Source organism: Macrobrachium nipponense, chromosome 1, assembly GCF_015104395.2.
Source record: "Macrobrachium nipponense isolate FS-2020 chromosome 1, ASM1510439v2, whole genome shotgun sequence".
NCBI classification, from domain to species: Eukaryota; Metazoa; Arthropoda; class Malacostraca; order Decapoda; family Palaemonidae; genus Macrobrachium; species Macrobrachium nipponense.
Window position 1 is genome coordinate 106,875,675 of NC_087200.1, and position 17,501 is coordinate 106,893,175.

The 17,501-nt window shown below is 42.5% G+C and overlaps 1 protein-coding gene across 1 annotated transcript in view; it reads left to right on the forward strand.

The window, feature by feature from the left end:
- LOC135218899 (notchless protein homolog 1-like) overlaps positions 1 to 17,501 on the forward strand; it is a 202,447-nt gene that overhangs the window by 9,595 nt on the left and 175,351 nt on the right. Inside the window, 1 exon segment of the mRNA XM_064255344.1 lies at positions 4,896 to 5,034. Coding sequence (XP_064111414.1) covers positions 4,896 to 5,034 — 139 coding nt within the window.

Below are 17,501 nucleotides of genomic sequence, written 5' to 3' on the forward strand. Positions count from 1 at the left end.
CGAAGAATATATGACGTGTAACTACCGAAATTGTCGGTAGACACTCACATAGTTTGCAAGAAAGGGAAATATTAATATTTATTCATCAATACGTGTAATAAGTGTTAGAATTGATTGAGGAAATATACTGACTTTCTACTTTAGGGAGTCAGAAAAGAATATAACTAGATACGCTTCCTTTAGAAGTTTTATTCGCTACTCGTACTAACGAGCAGTTAGAGTATTAACAGTACTAGTAGTGTTGCATCCTCATCACCTTCTTATTTCACAGAAACTTCAAATTCATAATTGCAATTTGAAGACAAGGGATGTAGCTCAAAATGCAAGCTATTAAAAGGTAAGAAGTGATTACAGTGTTCCCCATTGCAGTGGAGGGTGAGTCTGATCGGCTCTGTCTCGCTCCCAGGTCTAGACCTCTTCCAAACTCACAAGCCCAGAGGAAAAAGAATGTCGAAAGCCGCACGGAGGTTTCAGAGAATCCCCACCGGTCAGGCGTCCCCTCGGCAGATTCTGTAGAACGTCCCAGACTGCCAAGTTCGCCATTGGAAAGGCGTCCTAAAATAGTGGAGGGTGCGTCCGATCGGCTCTGTCTCGCTCTCAGGCCTAGACCTCTTCCAAGCTCATAAGCCCAGAGGAGAAGGAATGTCGAAAGCCGCACGGAGGTTTCAGAGAATCCTCACCGGTCGGGCGTCCCCTCGGCAGGTTCTGTAGTAGCGTCCCAGGCGAGAGGATTCTAAAGAAAGACCTGAAACTCCTACTAGGCGAAAAACGCCTGGAGCGCCTGAAACGAGGCGCAAAGCGCCTGAAGCGCCTGAAACGAGGCTCAAAGCGCCTGAAGCGCCAGGAGCCAGGCTCCAGGCGCTATGAACCAGGATCTTCATCAGAAATGGAGTTAGAGGCGGACTGAGAGGCTCCTCTTTGGGAATTTTCGCAGGATCAGTTTTCACCTGACAGGGTCTCTAGATGTCGCACAGGCGGCCGTAGCCCTTGTCAGGATATGCCTGATTCTGCGAAAGGTGAAAGACATTCGAGGCCTTCTCCTGATAGGGACGGGAGTTATCTCACAGGCGGCCGTCGCCCTTGTCAGGATAGTCTTAATGCAAGTAAAGGCAAGAGCAAGATCGGCCTTCTCCTGGCGGGGACTCGAGATGTTGCACAGGCGGCCGTAGCCCTTGTCAGGTTAGAGTCGGTACTGCTAAAAGCCCTTCATCTTACGAAAGGAGACGCTCTCCTCCGGTTGCTCATTCCCTGCAACTTGGGACAGGAAAAGGAAGATAAATCAGAATTGGAAGCCAATAAGGGGGCAGGTCTCTCAGTTTATAAGACCTTAGCGACCTTTTTTATTGAGAATTAGTTCATTACTAGTAAGAGGATATTAAAATCATCCTCCTAAAAAATAATGCAACCAACCATTTACAGAAAGAGTGGCAATCGTTTGGAAATTGAACAAGATTCGTACGAGCTCTCATTCATTGATTAGAGGCTCTTCCAGATAATAGAGGCGTAGAATACGGCCTTATCTCCAAGAGAATAAAAGCTTGAGAGATTCTCTTCGATCCTCGGTTGTCATTTGCGATCTCTTTCGACTAATACTAATTTGGGTTTATTGACGAAAAGAACGAAGAGAGTAAGATTTCCATTCTCTCTCTGCATCGGAGAGGAAAGAATGTAGTAAGAAGATTTGGTGTATACGACTACTGAATGTCAAGTCATATACGCATACCATAGTTGCCTGGGGTTCGCTACAGAATTATCTATATCCTTACAGGAATTTCCTAGTAAGGACTTTGCTTAAAAGGTTTGTTACGACAATACCTACTCAACTTTGGTATTTAACAAAGGTTGTTTGGCTTAAATATGCATTATTGAGAGCTTCCTTAGGCCTGAGAATAATTTTATTATATTCCTTCATTGAATGGAGTAACTGGCAACTCAGGAAGAATGCAGCCAGGCAGCGAACGAGACGGCTGTCATTGTAAGCCAATACAGTACCATCCAGTTCTCGGTCATGAGCAGTTGGTTACATCTCTCTCTCCTACGGGATCGAATGGTTAACCGTATCTTCCCCCTACAATCATGGACTTAGCCTCGATTTGAGGGGATTTATAGGCAAACATGAATAACATGGTATTCGTTTTGCTAAGGAGTTTTCAATAAAAAGATCCCTTGTAACCTTGCGGTAATGTTTACCGCAATGTAACAGGATTATAGGAATGAGACAACAATATGAATTTAATGCAGTAGAGCTATATATATTATTTGATGCTCTTATGCTTACGGAAGCAAAATAATGGACTTGCTAACTTTTCGATATAGCGAGTTATTAATCGAAGGGTTCAGTAACCTCTCTGACAGCAGGCTCGGTAATGGCACGGTTCGTTCCTGATTTCGTTCCCCGTCTAACTGGAGGGGTGTTCGATCTCAGGGAGGGACGAAATGATTTTTTCAAATCAATTTGACTAACTCCACAGCTCTCTCATATCTCAAGGAGCATTGAGAATCTCTTTGTTCGCCCATGTTCGCGTTAACAAGTGAGAACCTGTTTGGAACACAGACACGGAACGTAACGATCCTTAAGAGGTTTGCTGCACGATGTTGCACGTCCGTGAGAACCTTCTCAATCGACGATATAACTATTGACTTATGTCTAATCTTAGTTGGAAAGAGAGTTGTGGAAACCTGCGAGATGTCTTCTTCATAGATCTCTTTGCAAGGTGGAAGACAAACAGGCTTCCTCTAGACTGCTTCCTTATTCTCGAACCAAGAGAGGTAGCAATATACGCCATTTTTAGTTTAAATGGGGAATAAACTTTAGTCTTTTTTCCCCTAGATATATAAATTCTTAACAGATATTAAGATAAATGGGCATCAAAGGAAGAGAGGATGATACCTTATGCCTCATTTTGGCCTTAGAGAGGTTGGATTCACAGAAGTCACGTTCCTCTCACAGCATGTTTTGGAAGGCTTTTCCAAGAGAGTCTGGAGATTCTATCAGCATCTATTATAATTGGACCTTAACAACCTCTACACTCTAATCTGTCCGCGTGCAAACTGACCAGAAGTGGACATGAATGAGAGGGATTTTTCAGGTAAATGACAATAGTCATCGCCTAAGGACAGAATTGCTGTAGATCGTGCTAGATGGAATGAGGAAACTGTCCTCTTCCGATACGTCTGTGAACCACATAGCGGTTTTTTCTTCCCTTTCAGAGGGAAGAATCACCTTTGTATATATCTGCTATCAAAGAACGCAGTAAAAGGCTATACTCTTGTCTATACAAGGGGAATTAGAGATAGCAGAGGATTAAGATCTTCGGGATCTTACATCGCCAGACATCCTCGAGACTCTACTAAGCTCGAAGCTCCAGCAAGTGGAGAGGAGTCAGTCAGGCGCCAGGCGCCAAATAGTGCCAGTCTGGAGCCAGGCGCGAGGCGCCAGCCAGGAGTCGGGCGAAAAGCGCCTTCCAGGAGCTAGGCGCCAACCAAGCGTCAGGCGCCAGGCAGGCGCGAGGCGCCAGGCAAGCGCGAGACGCTAGGCAGGCGCAAGGCGCCAGCCAGGCTCTAGGCTTCATCCAGAAGAGATCCATTTCAAAGAAAGCCCTGGTCTTCCTTGAAACAAGTGTGATCGCTAAAGCACTTCATGAGTAACTTGATGATTCCTTCAAACAGCTGAGAATTAAAAGTGCATGAAGTGCGAGCTTTTATGAATTCTTGTTCTTTCCATAACAATATGTCATGAGGACATATTAGCTGTCACTTATGGGAGATGCAACTCTGTGTTGACTTCCCATTACACGAAGGAGGTCAAGTTGACCTACGAGAGATCCTTCTCTCTTGGTTATACGTGTCTACGGATACGTTGCTGGGATAGGGAGCTGACACTGATCCTTAACTAGTGAGTTAAATTTATTTAACGTGGTGTTTTTTCTTTGGGTTGTTTGAAAGGAGTTTGCGGATAACTCTTTTTTTAAGCACTAACCCTCGTGTTAGGATCAGGTGATCGGGACCGTTGTTGTGCTCCTTAATTATGCCACTAGGCATAGGTGTATTGTCATGTAAGTGGATAAGACCCCATTGACAAAAGACCATTAGATTCTGTCGAGTAAATGGATATGACCTCATTGACATATCTACAAGAACTCTTAGCCATAGGTCACATCCTCGCTGAGGCTCTTGAGACGAAGCAGACTCCTAGCAATAGCTAGGAAGTCAACCCTTCGTCTAAACACATAGGAACCAAGGTTTTATTTATCTATTACCTACAACGTATGTTGTTTACCTGTCTAATCAGTAATTAGCTGTCTCTTACCCTCCGCCAAAGGTGCCAATCAGCTAAGTATATATATCTGACAGGGAAGTTGAATGTATGAAAATGATATTGTTATTGTACAATAAAGTTTCATACATACTTTACCTGGCAGATATATACGATTAAATGGCCCACCCAGCCTCCCCTCAGGAGACAGGTGGAAGAAAAAACTGGGGGGGGGGGGGGGGTCTAATAACGGTTTAATGGTTCCTATTCCTGAACCCACCCAGCAGCTCAGGCCGGTAGATCACCTGACCTACCTGCAGCGTGTGCCGCAAAATTTGAATTTCTGTCGGGACGACGGAGTCTATAGCTAAGTATATATCTGCCAGGTAAGTATGTATGAAACTTTATCGAACAATAACAAGATCATATTTAGGATGCTGTGCGAGGCATAATTGTTAGCTAAGTAATTACTTGGTATGTATATATATATAGAACCTTATTTAATTATATAATAAATATGATTTTTCCTTTTTTCTGACTTCATAACTGCATAGGTATACATTTTTTTATTAGAAATAAAGTTAGTGCCTGAATTTATATTTTTCATTATTAATTCTAAATTATTTACAATTTTGCAAAGTCCTGAAGCCATGGAGAGGGTCAATGTACTTGCCCAGTTTGCTTCAGAGACAGGGGAAGTAGCAGGACCTCCAATTGAACTACCATTGATGCTTGGTCGGGACAAACTTCAGTTGATACTCAATGCCTTACTTAAACAGGTAATGTTTGTTATTTAACAGGTCTTTATTATATTCCTTTTAACTGTAGAGTACAATGTTTAAAGACTTAGTCATCTGTGAAGATATCTAGGTGTTCACCGTGTGCGGACAGAATGTCGAAAGACAGTGTCGAAGGACAGAGTGTCGAAGGACAAAGTATCGGAATTTTGAAGGAAACAAAGTGTCGAAAATGGACAAAAGTGTCGAACTGACAAACTGTCGAACTGACAAAGTGTCGAACTGCCAGTGTCAAATGATAAAGCCAAAGAGAGAGAGAGAGAGAGAGAGAGAGAGAGACGAAAAGAGAAGAGAGAGATTGGGACGGAGAGAGAGAAGAGAGAGAATAGATAAAAGATCCAATTGACTACGGACTGAAATTAGTTTTAATCAAATTAACCTTTAACTATACTTTACATATTGATTCTAGAGAGAAAGAGACAGAATAAAGTTTTCAATTGTCAAATTAGTAATCAAAATTACATTCGATGTCATTCAAACAAAAGTAAATTATTCAAAATTTTATTTATAAGGAAATATAAGATATGAAAATAAAATGTATTGATGTATTAAAAAAAAAAATTTATCAAAGAATTACAATCATTCATCAATATTAGCCTAAAAGCATTAAAATTTTTATTTATGTGAAAATATAAAAGTATGAAAATACAAATGCATTGATGTTTAAAAAACTTATAAGTAAAGAATTACAATTATTCATCAATATCAGCTTAAAAACATTAAGAATTTTATTTATGAAAAAATATAAAATATGAAAATACAACTATATTAACCCTCTTACGCCGATTGGACGTATTAAACGTTGAGTCAAAATGTCTCCCGTATGCCGATTGGACGTATCATACGTCGGATCAAAAAAGTTTTTTAAAAAATTCATGGAAAAATAACTTATAGGGCCTACCAGCCGGAAACTTTTGAATCACGCGCCTTGGGGATGCTGGGAGTTCACGGATCAAGGCGTTGTTTTGTTTACAATCGCTACGCAGGCACGCAAGCGCGAATTTCTTTCTTATTGCACTAAAAAGTATCAAGTGAACATCTCCCCCCACAAATTATTTCGTCACTTTGACATACTTTTGCACCATTTTAAATTATCCTTTACATGAAGTATTATATATGAAAATGTGCGCAATTTCATGTAAAATACAACAAAAAATGCTCATGATTGTAGCTTTTATCAGTTTTGAAATATTTTCATATAAATAACGATAAGTGCAAAAATTTCAAATTCCTAGGTCAACTTTGACTCTACCGAAAATGGTAGAGAAAACGCAATTGTAAGCTAAAATTCTTATATTATAGTAATATTCAATCATTTTTGCCTTCATTTTGCAACAAATTGGACGTCTCTAGCACAATATTTCGATTTATAGTGAATTTATGAAAAAACTTTTTCCTTACGTTCGTGCGATAACTCTTCTGATAAATTTTTTCGTGCGATTGTGCCTAATGTTTGCACCCTTTAAATTTGCTGTTACATAAAGTTTTATATATGGAAAATGTGCACAATTTCATGCACAATACAACAAAAAACAACCCATGGTTGTAGCTTTTATCAGTTTCAAAATATTTTCATATAAATAACGTTAAGTGCAAAAATTTCAACTTTCGGTCAAATTTGACTCTACCGAAATGGTCGAAAAACGCAATTGTAAGCTAAAACTCTTATATTATAGTTATATTCAATCATTTACCTTCATTTTGCAACAACTTGGAAGTCTCTAGCAAATATTTGATTTATGGTGAATTTATGGAAAAAAAAAAAAAAACATTTTCCTTACGTCCGCGCGGTAACTCTTTCGAAAAAATCAAATTTTTTTTGTGCGATTGTCGAAATGTTTGCACCATTTAAAATTAGCTGTTACATAAAGTTTTATATATGAAAATGTGCGAAATTTCATGTAGAATACAACTAAAAATGATTGAAGGTTGTAGCTTTTCTCTATTTTTGAAATATTTGCATATAAATCACGATAAATAGAAAAAAAACCACGTTCGGTCAAATTTGACTCTACCGAAATAGTTGAAAAACTCAATTGTAAGCTAAAAACTCTTACGGCTAGTAATATTCCGTCACTTTTCTTCATTTTGAAACAAATTTGAAGTCTCTAGAAACAATATTGTGATTTATGGTGAATTTTTGAAAAATATATTTACCTTCACTCCACGCGCCGATTCGCGGCCGCAAGTCTCCGAAATACGTACATCACATTATCCTAATATTTGCTCCTTTTCATATTAGCCGTTTTATAGAGTTTCATATATCAAAATGTGTGCAAATTCATGAAGAATACAATACAAAATAATTGAAGGTTGTAGCTTTTTCCATCTCCGAAATATGTGCATATAAAAAAATATATATATAAAAATTTCGACATTCGGTAAAATTTAACTCGTCCGAAATGGTCGAAATCTGCAATTCTAATCTAAAACTCTTACAGTATCGTAATATTCAATCATTTGTCTTAATTTTGAAACAAATTGGAAGTCTCTAGAACAATATTTAGAATTACGGTGAATTTTTGAAAATAACATTTTTTTACGTCCGCGCGTTACGAATTCGTACATCTTTTGTGATAATATTTTTCCGGTGTTGCTTTTATTGTTTACTATGTAATTATATATCAAAATGATTGCAATTTAGTGTACAATACAACGAAAAAAAAGTAACTCGTTAGCTTTTACCGTTTTTTGCACAGCGTGATTTGAATACAATTATCTATGATTTTTTTTCTTTCGCTACCATATATCACATTATTTACATATGATATTGATATTATTTTTCATTTCTGATGATTGCATACTAAACTTCAGGCTGAACTCTTAATCTTCAAAACTAAGTGCACTGTGATTTTTTGAAAAAATTATTTTTTCCGCTTCCGCGCTCACTCCAAACCGGCGCCGGCATACGGGAGAGGTTTTGATTTTTAGGGCTTCGGCGTAAGAGGGTTAATGTATTAAAAAAAACTTGCATCAATATTTGTTTAAAGATTGTGAGCGATGGCTCTGAGATATTCTAATCCAAGATTGACGTCGTATGTATCAAAAATACTTTTTAGTCTTAAGTTAAGGATAGCATATTTTTTATATTTTTTTCTTACATCTCTGCCTTGTCTAATTTGCTCTAGAATCATTTCAGTACGGGCCTGCTCCATACGTAGTTTTCGTAAAAGCTTGTCCTCTGTAGGGCGGCAAATCTTCACTCTTCTATGAAATGCATTATGCCAACCTTCAATGGAGTTATTGGTCCTAGGCAAATCGTTTGCCACTCGTTTGTAAACTGACCATAAGTCAATTTCATACAATGGCTTTCTTCTCCTTCCCCTCTGAACGATTCCCAGCCATGTAGCTTCAAAATATTGTAAAAATTCTCCTAATATTTCATCGGTTTCTTCATCAAAAGACTCCATTAACTTATTGAACAGAGCACAAACATCACAGGGAGGAACAAATGCGAGGGCCTGTATTTGCCTTATAATAAAAGCATTATTGCGCTTGTTATACCATGTCTGCAACCCAAGAGCTTGGATTTTCCTCCACAGACACTGCCCAAAGTGAAAGAAGCATCCATAAATTGTGGCTTCCGGGAAAATTATCCTCATTTGGTTGATGGCCGAGCGTTCAAAATCAGCAGTAATGGAAGCAGGATTTAATTGCTTTTCATGCCAAAACTCAAAAATAATGGAATAAGTAGTCTCATCTTTGTTATCGGTAATGCAGTACACTAACGGTAAAGTCATATTTTGATCAATAAGGCCATGAATGGTATATACATAGTTGTTTTCCATTAGGAGCCGACTTGAAGGTTCCATCACAGAACCATCTTCTATTGGACCTCAAAGCATTGACATTCTGGGTTGTTGAATATATTTTTACACCATTTTCATCAAATAATAAGAATGGTTCCCCCCTCGTTGTTACAGTCAAGTTTTCACCGCTAAAAGTTGAACTGTGAACTCTCCTTATTGTCCGAGCTAGAGATTCCTTTCTTGGAAGCTTTCCAACTATAGAAACTTGAACATCGTTTGTGCACGTATTTAATTATTATAGATGATGGAATTTCTTCAGAATGTTGAGCATTAATTTTAATTTTATCTATAACTTTTATAGCATCAATATGCGCACTGTTTTGCTGATGTGAATGCTCTGTAGCTTTGCAAATTGTTTCACCGTGCGTTATTGCTCTGCCGTTACAATAATGTCTTTTTTTCACATTTCCAATAAATTCGTTCATTAATCGCATTATCGATCACGTATGCATAGCCTTCATGTAGCAGTTTCTTTCCACCCATTTGAGTTTTGATTATTTTCATTGTGGAGGGTTTGGTAGAATGGAAATTTGAATTGAAACGTTTGAATCTCGAAGGAAGTTAACTGGTGAGTGAAGCTCTAACAGAATGCATACTGTATATATGTAAAGGATATATCAGTGTAAACAATGTTATATGGCTAAAGGTTGATAACAAGTAATTTCAGTCGTTAGACAATTTGGTACTTTATTCTCTCTTTCTCTCTAGAATTGATAACAACTAATTTCAGTCATTAGACAATTTGGTACTTTATTCTCTCACTCTCTATCTTCGACTTTGTCATTTCGACACATTGTCTGTACGACACATTGTCAGTTCGACACATTGTCTGTTCGACACATTGTCCGTTCGACACTTCGTCTATTCGACATTTTGTCCTTCGACACTCTGCCTTTCGACACTCTGACCTAATACCGGTGTTCACTTGGTCCATTTTTCCTGTTTGAATAGCCTTACAAAACACTGAATGGTCAATTTTCTCATCATGTGTGAAGGCTGATTTACTCTGTATGTATTACTTTATGTAGCATATTGACCAACATAGAAAAAAAACTGGTTAACATTGGCATGTTGTAGTAGGGAATGTAGCTCTGGAATGAACTTGGATTCATGACTGTAAAAAAGAATAGAAACAATACTTTCTTGTAAACAGGCAAAGTAATTTTAGTTTATATACTGTAGTTCAGAAACTGAGATAGATAAAGCTGTCCACATGAAGCTCAGTCACTGCAAGTGCATTAATTGATTGGAGTTTTGAAGTGATGACAGTCGCACCTCTTGATCTATTTATGCAAGGCAGGATTCAGCTGGTTGCTTCTTGAACTGATAACTTCCAAACACCATCTAAGGGGATGAAAAACCTTCCTTGTACAAAAAGACCAAGGAAGTAGTAATGATGTGTTATCAGAAGATGTAGATAGAAATAACCAAAGTCATAACTAGAATAACTGAGATACTTAACAGTGAAGTTTTAATTTAATATGGAATGAAAATTACAGCTTGATTAGTAATGAGATTGCAGCTGAGAAAGTGTGGGGATATGCTTTTCTACAAATTCATCTACAAGTCTCATTTTTGGAGACTTGATTTCTTAATGGATGGCAGAGAATGAATAGAAAGTGAAAAACAATGGGTAAGTGATTGGTTGGTTTTAACCAAATCATCAAAAAGCAAATTTTTTACATGAACTTCCCTGACAGATATATACTTAGCTATAGTCTCCGACGTTCCCGACAGAATTTCAAATCTCGCGGCACACGCGACAGGTAGGTCAGGTGGTCTACCTTACCCGCCGCTGGGTGGCGGATGTACGAACCAATCCCCCTTGCTTGTCAGATTTTTCTCTGTCGCGGGAACGATAACAACTGTTGTCGGTTCCTCTCGATAGTTTTTCGATTCTCGCTTGCCTGGAGTTAATTTGGACTTCTTTTGGTGACGTATTCGCTTTGTTTGGCTTGGCATACGCTGATTGTGGACCGGTTTGATTTTGATTTTGATTTTCTTTAACGATGTCTGACCTAGATTCAGTAGTTAAAACTTCGGTTTTGTTTAGGGTTTGCGTGAATGAAGGATGTAAGGTGAGGTTGCCGAAAGCTTCGGTAGACCCTCACACGGTTTGCATGAAATGCAGGGGGAATGAATGTTCTTTTGCTAACCCTTGTAGTGAATGTAAGGAATTGAATGAAGAAGAATATAAGGCTCTCTCTTCTTATGTTAGGAAGTTGGAACGTGATAGAGTGCGTAAGGCTTCCTCTAGAAGTTCTAGTAGATCTAGAATGAGTGAGTTGGATGTGGATCCTAATACTAACGTAGAATTAGAACCTTCTTCCCAAGTTGCAGCCCCTGCTCCCCGCACCGAAGCCGAAGATTTGCCTTCGGAGGCGGCAGCTCTGAGAGCCACGATTCTTTCTATGGATCAGAAGATTCGTCAGTTGGAAGGTAAGAAGAGTGTTAGTGATCAGTGCAGTGTCCCCAGTGTTGTGGAGGGTGCGTCTGACCGGCTCCTTAGTGCCTCTAGGCCTAGACCTCTTCCAGACTCCCAGTTCCAGTGGAGTAGGTGAAAAGTCGAAAGCCGCAAGAGGGCTAGGGAGAACCCCCACCGGTCAATGGCGTCCCATCGGCAGATCCTGAAGTACGCTCCCAGGCTGCCTCGGATCGCTACAAGAAGGAGCTCCTACGCCATTGCTTCTCCTCTTCGTCTTCTCCCTGTCTGAAGAGAGGTTGGAACTCCCCGGATGCGTCGCGCCCGTTGAAGAGGGCTTGGAAGGCTCCCTGCAGTCCTTTGGCTTCTAGTCCGGAGGTTTTCCCGGAAGAATCGTCAGTTGGAAGGTAAGAAGAGTGCGCCTGCGTCCGAGGAAGAACAACAAGCTCAGATCACGGCGCTAGCAGATTCTCTAGCAGTTAGATCATGTAGGAAGAAGGACGTTTCTCTTCCGATCAAGAGATCTAGGCGCCGCTCTTCAGAGGATCGTTCTCCTCTTTTTAGGCGTTCTCCTTCATATGGGGAGGTTTCGTATGAAGGTAGGGGCTCACGTGAGCGCCTCGTCTCTGGCTCTCTTTCGACTTCAAGGCGTCAAACATCGGTAGGACGCTCTATGGAGAAAGAAGTTTTTTCTCCAGATTGGATTCCCGCTTCCGGTAAGCGCACTGCACCTGCTCATCACGCTATTTCTTCAACTCCCTCGCGTGGGACTTCTCCTCAGCAGCCTCAAGATCCTAGAAGGTGCCCTTATACAAGTAGGCGTTCTTCTTCCAGATGTCGCTCTCCTCGAGTGTCGGATCGTGACTTCTCTCCTTACAGGCGTCAAGAGTCAGGTAGGAGTCGTGTGCATGATAGACGGCCTGCTGTTAGCCGCTCCCCGCAAGGTAGGCGCCAAGAGCCTACTGCACATCGATCTCCGAGTAGGCGCTCATCTCTTTTAAGGCGTCATACTCCTGATTATTCTCCTCGGGGCAGACAACAAGAGTCTTTCAAGCGCCCTTCTCCGTGTAGGCGCTCTCCCGCTTCTAGGCGCACTACTCCTGACCGTTCGTCTCTTGGTAGGCACCAGGAATCTCGGAAGCGCCCTTCGCCAGGTAGGCGCTCGTTAGCTTTGAAGCACCCTTCTCCTGAATGTTACCCTCTTGTTAGACGTCAAGAGTCTCGCAAGCAGCCTTCTCCTAGTAGGCGCATTTCGCCTTCCAGTCGAACTTCCGTTGATCGTACTCAACTGGACAGGTATGGAGAGCCGTTCAAGCGCTCGGCTCCCGCTAGGCGCTCTTCTCCTGGCAGACCGATCGCCTCAGGATAGACGCAAAGAGTCTAGCAGGCGCTCGCCTCCTCGTAAAGCGCCCTGTGGATGTTTCCAAGGATTCTCGAGTAGGAGCCCTACTCTCCTTCTGCTGAGGTTCCGTCTACCTCGAAGAGGGAGTCTCATCGTAGACAACCCAGATCTTCTCATCGTTCTCCAGTGGATGTGAACTCTTCTAAGAGAGGGCGTTCTCCAACCTCTCGCTCAACTCCTACTAGGATCCCTTCGTCACCTAAGGATCTTACGTGCTCGCCTCGACAAGACGTCCTAGAAGGTTCGGATGAGGAACCAAAACACTTCTGCTGCTGTGTCTTCTTACAAGAAGCTTACAGAGCTACTTTTGCAAGTTTTTGGGGATTCCCTTACTCTACGGAGCCTCCTTCTCCTCATTCACTTTTTTTCAACGGCGAAGACAGCGAAGAGTTCTTCATGTGTGAGGATGAAGCCAACTCTTTCAATGAAGAAGGCACTGAGGAGTTTTGGTTCCTGGATGGCTTCCAAAGAAGAAGCGGGGAAAACGATGTTCGCTTTTCCTCCTTCGAAGTTATCAGGACGCGCTGGTTTCTGGTACGAAACAGGAGAGTCCTTAGGATTGGGTCTACCGTCTTCGGCTGATTCGGATTTTTCGGCGCTGGTAGATTCGACAAGGAGAGCTGCCCTTAACTCTGCTAAGACGACTTGGGCAATGAATGAACTGGATCACATGCTAAAAGGCATGTTTAGAGTGCTGGAAGTATTTAACTTCCTTGATTGGTCGTTGGGGGTCCTAGCCAAGAAAATTGAAGTGCCAGAGTCATTTTCGCCAGAAGATCTCATGTGTGTTTTGTCTTGTTTTGTCTTGTATGGACAAGTCGGTAAGAGACGGAGCGAGTGAAATCGCCTCCCTGTATGGGGCCGGGATCGTGAAGAAGAGGTCTGTTTATTGTTCCTTCTTAACGAAGTCTGTCTCCCATGCCCAGAGGTCTTCTTTGCTGTTTGCTCCCCTGTCTGCTCAGTTGTTCCCTAAACATCTAGTGCAGGACATTTCGAGATTGCTTTCGGCTAAAGCCACCCAGGACCTTTTGGCACAGTCAGCAAGAAAACCTCGCCCTTCCTTCCCTACCAAGGCTAAGAAGGAAAAGTCAAGTGTTCGAGAACCCTTTCGAGGGGCGTCTTCCTCAAGAACCTCTACGTTTAGAGGTCGTAGACCTTCAAGAAGGGTAAGACTTTCGCCAAGTCTGTTAAAGCCCCCAAATAACTTGCAAGTCCTTCAAACAACGGTGGGCGCCAGACTCTTAGAGTTTGCAGAAGTCTGGGCCCAAATAGGGGTGGATCCTTGAACCCTTTCTATTTTGAGGAGAGGTTACCTCATCCCTTTCGTCGAAAGACCTCCCTTGACGACCATCCCAAGGGAACTGACGGCCAGGTACAGAGACCCCATCATGAATCAAGCTCTCCATCTAGCAGTAGATCAGATGCTGGAGAAGGGGGCTATCGAACTAGTGACAGACCATCGTTCATCGGGCTTCTACAACCGCCTTTTCCTAGTTCCGAAGTCCTCAGGGGGATGGAGACCGGTGTTGGACGTAAGCGCCCTGAACTTCTTCGTAGAAAAGAAGAAGTTCACGATGGAAACGCCTTCATCAGTGCTGGCAGCACTTCGTCCAGGGGACTGGATGGTTTCCTTGGATTTACAGGACGCTTACTTCCATGTACCGATCCATCCTTCCTCGAGGAAGTTTCTCAGATTCATGATGGGGGGGAAAATTTTTTCAGTTCAGGGCTCTGTGTTTTCGGCCTCTCGACGGCCCCTCAAGTGTTCACGGGGATTTTGAGGAATGTGGCTCAATGGCTTCATTTGAAAGGGGTGAGGATATCCATGTACCTCGACGATTGGCTAATAAGGGCCAATTCAGAAGATCGTTTTTTGAAGGACTTACAAGTAACACTAGAATTGACGAAGGCGTTGGGACTTCTCGTCAATTTCAAGAAGTCGTCACTAATTCCCGAGCAAGAGTGTGTGTATCTCGGGATACAGATGAACTCTCTGAGTTTTCGGGCTTTTCCCTCTCAGGAAAGGATAGCCCGAGGATTCGAGAGAGTAACAACCTTCTTAGGGAAAGAAGTATGCACAGTGAGGGAGTGGATGAGTCTGCTGGGGACGCTCTCCTCGCTGGAGCAATTCGTTTCCCTAGGAAGGTTGCACCTGAGACCGCTCCAATTCTTTCTTCATCGGAATTGGAGTCGTCGTTCTCAGGATTTGACGTTCTCCCTGTCGTTATCCCAGGACGTCAAGAAATATCTATGTTGGTGGACAGATCCCAACCTCTTTGCGAAGGGACTGTCTCTTCAATCCCAGACCCCCAACCTGGTGTTGTTCTCCGACGCGTCGGACACGGGGTGGGGGGCAACCCTGGGAACCAGCGAAGTGTCAGGTACCTGGGTGGGGGACCAGGTAGCCTGGCACATCAACAGAAAGGAGTTGATGGCTGTGTGGTTGGCTCTGAAGGCTTTCGAGCCCAAAGTCAGAAGATCGGTAGTGCAGGTCAACGCGGACAACACTACAGCTCTGGCATATATCAGGAAACAGGGGGGGACGCATTCCTTCTCCCTGTACGAGACAGCAAGAGACCTTCTTCTTTGGGCAGAAGAAAGGGGAATCAAGCTTCTCACCAGGTTCGTGCTGGGAGAAAGGAATGTAAGAGCAGATCTCCTCAGCAGGAAAGATCAGGTCCTTCCCACAGAGTGGACCCTTCATCTGGACGTATGCCAGAGCCTGTGGAAGTTATGGGGCAGGCCACACATAGACCTCTTTGCCACGTCAAAGAACAAGAGGCTGGATCCTTACTGCTCTCTGATATCGGATCCAGAGGCATTAGCAATAGATGCTCTTCTTCCAGACTGGAGCGGATTCGACGTCTACGCGTTTCCCCCCTTCAAGATCCTGGGGCTAACCATCAAGAAGTTCGTAGAGTCCGATTCAACGAGAATGACTTTAATCGCTCCCTTTTGGCCGGCCCAAGAATGGTTCACAGAGGTACTGGAATGGTTGGTGGACCTTCCAAGATCGCTCCCGCTAAGGAGCGATCTACTCAGACAACCCCACTTTGACAGGTACCACAAAAAATCTCCTTGCTCTTCAGTCTGACTGGCTTCAGACTGTCCAAAGTTTGGTCAGAGCGAAAGGCTTTTCAGCAACAGCTGCTAAAGCAATCGCAAGAGCGAGGAGACCTTCCACCTTGCGTGTATACCAGTCAAAGTGGGATGTCTTCAGACTTTGGTGCAAGAGGAAGAACATTTTATCTTCCAGTACCTCTGTGACCCAAATTGCGGATTTCCTTATTTTCCTCAAAGAAGAATGTCATCTTGTTGTGTCAACTATTAAGGGATACCGCAGTATGTTGGCGGCGGTATTTCGGCATAGAGGCTTAAATATATCCGATGATAAGGACCTGCATGATCTTATTAGATCATTTGAAACCATTAAGCGTCCTCATGTGGTACCGAACTGGAATCTAGACGTAGTTCTACAATTCCTTGGATCGTCTAGATTCGAACCTCCTGGCTTAGCCTCTTTCAAGGATCTGACGAAGAAGGCTATCTTCCTTTTGGCCCTAGCTACAGCTAAGAGAGTGAGTGAGCTCCAAGCTATTGAGGGCAATGTAGGGTTTAAGGAAGATTCTATGGTGTGTTCGTTTCTTCCAAGTTTCCTTGCAAAGAATGAAAACCCATCACGCCCTTGGGCCCAGGAGCTTTGAAGTTCGTAGTTTATCTTTTTCTAGTAGGGAAGAGCCTGAAAGAACTCTTTGCCCTATGAGAATTATGAAGTATCTCCTTAAGAGGAAGGAACAACTTAAGGCTAATCAAGATGTGCTTTGGTGCTCCGTAAAGGACCCCACTCGGCCCATGTCGAAGAATGCTCTTTCCTTTTTTCTGAGAAGCCTTATTACGAGGCACATGTTGCCTGTAAGGAAGAAACATTTTAGACTACTGAAAGTGAAAGCTCACGAGGTGAGAGCCATTGCAACTTCGCTTGCATTCAGAAAAAATATGTCTGTGCGGAACTTGATGGAGGCGACTTTTTGGAGATGCCAATCGGTTTTCGCAAACCACTACCTACGTGATGTAAAATCACATATGATAAATGCTTCGCCTTGGGTCCTTTCGTATCGGCGGATTCGGTGCTGGGGCAGGGAGCTGAAACTTATCCTGTGTAAATTTTTTATATGTTACCCTATATTTTATATTGGTGTTTTTTGGTTGTCTGAAAGAGGTTGCAGGAGGCACCTCTTTTTGTCGTAATATTAACCCTTTGTATTTTGGTTAGGTGGTCTGGTGGGTTTTGGCTCCTTGCAGAGGTAGTGGTAAGGATCTGTTAGGTAAGCGGACAAGGTCCCTCTAACAGGATCCGACTTGGATTCTACCACAATAGGGGATCACATATCCCAGTGGTAGATCCGAGAGTCTTTCAGCATCAGGTCACGGCCTAGCTGTAGCTCTCCAGGCAATGCAGACTCAGAGACAGTATCTATGAAGTCTTCATCCTGAAAAGGTGAGAACCAAGGTTTTTATATCCTACAACATTAGTTGTTTCCCGTCTTACCTGTATTATTTAGCTGTCTCTTACCCTCCACCAAGGGTGCCAATCAGCTAAGTATATATCTGTCAGGGAAGTTCATGTACAAAAATGATATTGTTAAACTACAATAAAGTTTTGTACATACTTACCTGGCAGATATATACGATTAATGGCCCACCCAGCCTCCCCTCAGGAGACAGGTGGAAGAGAAAAATCTGACAAGCAAGGGGGATTGGTTCGTACATCCGCCACCCAGCGGCGGGTAAGGTAGACCACCTGACCTACCTGTCG